Consider the following 2,691-nt stretch of genomic DNA (forward strand, 5'->3'; position numbering starts at 1 on the left):
AGACCTCAGAATGGTGTTGTACAGACCTCAGAATGGTGTTGTACCGACCTCAGACTGGTGTTGTACAGACCTCAGACTGGTGTTGTACCGACCTCAGAATGGTGTTGTACCGACCTCAGACTGGTGTTGTACCGACCTCAGACTGGTGTTGTACCGACCTCAGAATGGTGTTGTACCGACCTCAGAATGGTGTTGTACCGACCTCAGAATGGTGTTGTACCGACCTCAGACTGGTGTTGCACAGACCTCAGACTGGTGTTGCACAGACCTCAGACTGGTGTTGCACCGACCTCAGACTGGTGTTGTACAGACCTCAGACTGGTGTTGTACCGACCTCAGACTGGTGTTGTACAGACCTCAGACTGGTGTTGCACCGACCTCAGACTGGTGTTGCACCGACCTCAGACTGGTGTTGTACCGACCTCAGACTGGTGTTGTACCGACCTCAGACTGGTGTTGTACAGACCTCAGACTGGTGTTGTACCGACCTCAGACTGGTGTTGTACAGACCTCAGACTGGTGTTGTACAGACCTCAGACTGGTGTTGTACCGACCTCAGACTGGTGTTGTACTGACCATTGGTGGTGAGCCTCAGACTGGTGTTGTACTGACTGGTGTTGTACTGACCATTGGTGGTGAGCCTCAGACTGGTGTTGTACTGACTTCAGACTGGTGTTGACTGACCATTGGTGGTGAGCCTCAGACTCGTGTTGTACTGACCATTGGTGGTGAGCTTCAGACTGGGGCTACTAGACTAGAGTAGGACATGATGGTGTCTCATCCTCGTGTTGTACTGACAATTGGTGGTGAGCCTCAGACTGGTGCTACTAGACTAGAGCAGGACACGATGGATGTCTCAGACAGGACATGATGGATGTCTCAGACAGGACATGTTGGGTGTCTCAGACAGGACATGATGGGTGTCTCAGACAGGACATGTTGGGTGTCTCAGACAGGACATGATGGGTGTCTCAGACAGGACATGATGGGTGTCTCAGGCAGGACATGATGGGTGTCTCAGGCAGGACAAGATGGGTGTCTCAGGCAGGACAAGATGGGTGTCTCAGGCAGTACAAGATGGGTGTCTGACTGGTGCTACTAGACTAGAGCAGAACATGATGGGTGTCTCAGACAGGACATGATGGGTGTCTATGACAGGACATGTTGGATGTCTCTGACAGGACATGATGGGTGTCTCTGACAGGACATGATGGGTGTCTCAGACAGGACATGATGGGTGTCTCTGACAGGACATGATGGGTGTCTCTGACAGGACATGATGGGTGTCTCTGACAGGACATGATGGGTGTCTCTGACATGACATGTTGGGTGTCTGACAGGATGTCTCTGACAGGACATGTTGGGTGTCTCAGACAGGACATGTTGGGTGTCTCTGACAGGATGTCTCAGACAGGACATGATGGGTGTCTCTGACAGGACATGTTGGGTGTCTCTGACAGGACATGTTGGGTGTCTCTGACAGGACATGTTGGGTGTCTCTGACAGGATGTCTCAGACTCAGTCTGTAATGCCACCACCAATTGTAGGTAGAACCTAACCTTTTTTAATTTCTCTTCTAGAGCCCGTTATTGTTTGCCCTGACTTGCCCTGCGTAACAGGTCAGTATTTACTTGTTACTGTATACTCTATTGTCATTGTACAAGATTAGTCTTTCATCCGAGTTATACTGTCTGGAAAAATACACAATTGGTCAATTTGTACTACATTATACAGTAATGATAAGGTTTCAAACTAAAATATATGACTGAGCGTTCACTGACTTTGCCTTCATCAGAACCAGAGGTGGCACAGTGTATTGACAGACCTGTTGACCTGGTGTTTCTTCTGGACGGTTCTGAACGTCTTGGTTATGAGAACTTCAACCAAGTCCGTGACTTCGTCCAGCACTTGGCGAACCACTTGACGCTGGCGCAGGACAAGAACGATCGCCAGGGAGCCCGCATGGCGCTGCTACAGTACGGAGGAGAAGCTGAGCATCACCTGGCCTTTCACATGACCCACGACCTTCCGTCCATCCTAGAGGGTCTGGCCAGCATGGACTATCATGACATGTCTTCTTCTATGGTGGGGGCGGCCATCTCACACACCGTAGACCACGTTCTGACGCGGCTCAACGTCCGCCAGACCAGACGCCACGCCGAGCTCAACTTCGTCTTCATCACTGACGGCGTCACCGGGAGGAAGGGGCTGGACGAGGGGGTCGACGCCATGCGAAACAACCAGGCAGTCTCCACGGTGATCGCCATGGGGACCGACGTGGAACAGGAAGTGTTGGAGAAGCTGGCCTTAAAGGACCAGTACGCCATCTTTAAAGGAACAGACTTCTATGAGCTCAACAAGCACAGCTTCCTAGATCGGTTCCATCAGTGGGTCTGTTAAAGGGGATATTTTGATTTGGACTTTTCACGTTTATGGATATCACGGTATTAAAATGATTGAGGTCAAGTTAATGTTGATAATTAATGGATTAGGGTTAGTTTGAGGGTCAGGGTGTAAAGGTCAGGTGTGAAGGTTGTTTAAGGGTTAGTGTAAGGGTGTACATTTCCCCATTGAGATCATACATTTACATTTACATTTAAGTCATTTAGCAGACGCTCTTATCCAGAGCTACTTACAAATTGGTGCATTCACCTTATGACATCCAGTGGAACAGTCACTTTACAATAGTGC

General features: G+C 49.7%; 1 protein-coding gene across 1 annotated transcript; it reads left to right on the plus strand.

Moving 5' to 3' along the window:
* The first annotated feature begins 1,507 nt into the window (after positions 1–1,507).
* Positions 1,508–2,466, plus strand: LOC124030352 (collagen alpha-2(VI) chain-like). Its single transcript, XM_046341729.1, has 2 exons — positions 1,508–1,619; positions 1,796–2,466. Exon 2 carries the CDS (start codon positions 1,963–1,965, stop codon positions 2,398–2,400), a length of 438 nt encoding a protein of 145 aa, XP_046197685.1. The 5' UTR covers positions 1,508–1,619; positions 1,796–1,962; the 3' UTR covers positions 2,401–2,466.
* The last annotated feature ends 225 nt before the right edge of the window (positions 2,467–2,691 follow it).

Source organism: Oncorhynchus gorbuscha, unplaced genomic scaffold (assembly GCF_021184085.1).
Source record: "Oncorhynchus gorbuscha isolate QuinsamMale2020 ecotype Even-year unplaced genomic scaffold, OgorEven_v1.0 Un_scaffold_10787, whole genome shotgun sequence".
NCBI lineage: Eukaryota > Metazoa > Chordata > Actinopteri > Salmoniformes > Salmonidae > Oncorhynchus > Oncorhynchus gorbuscha.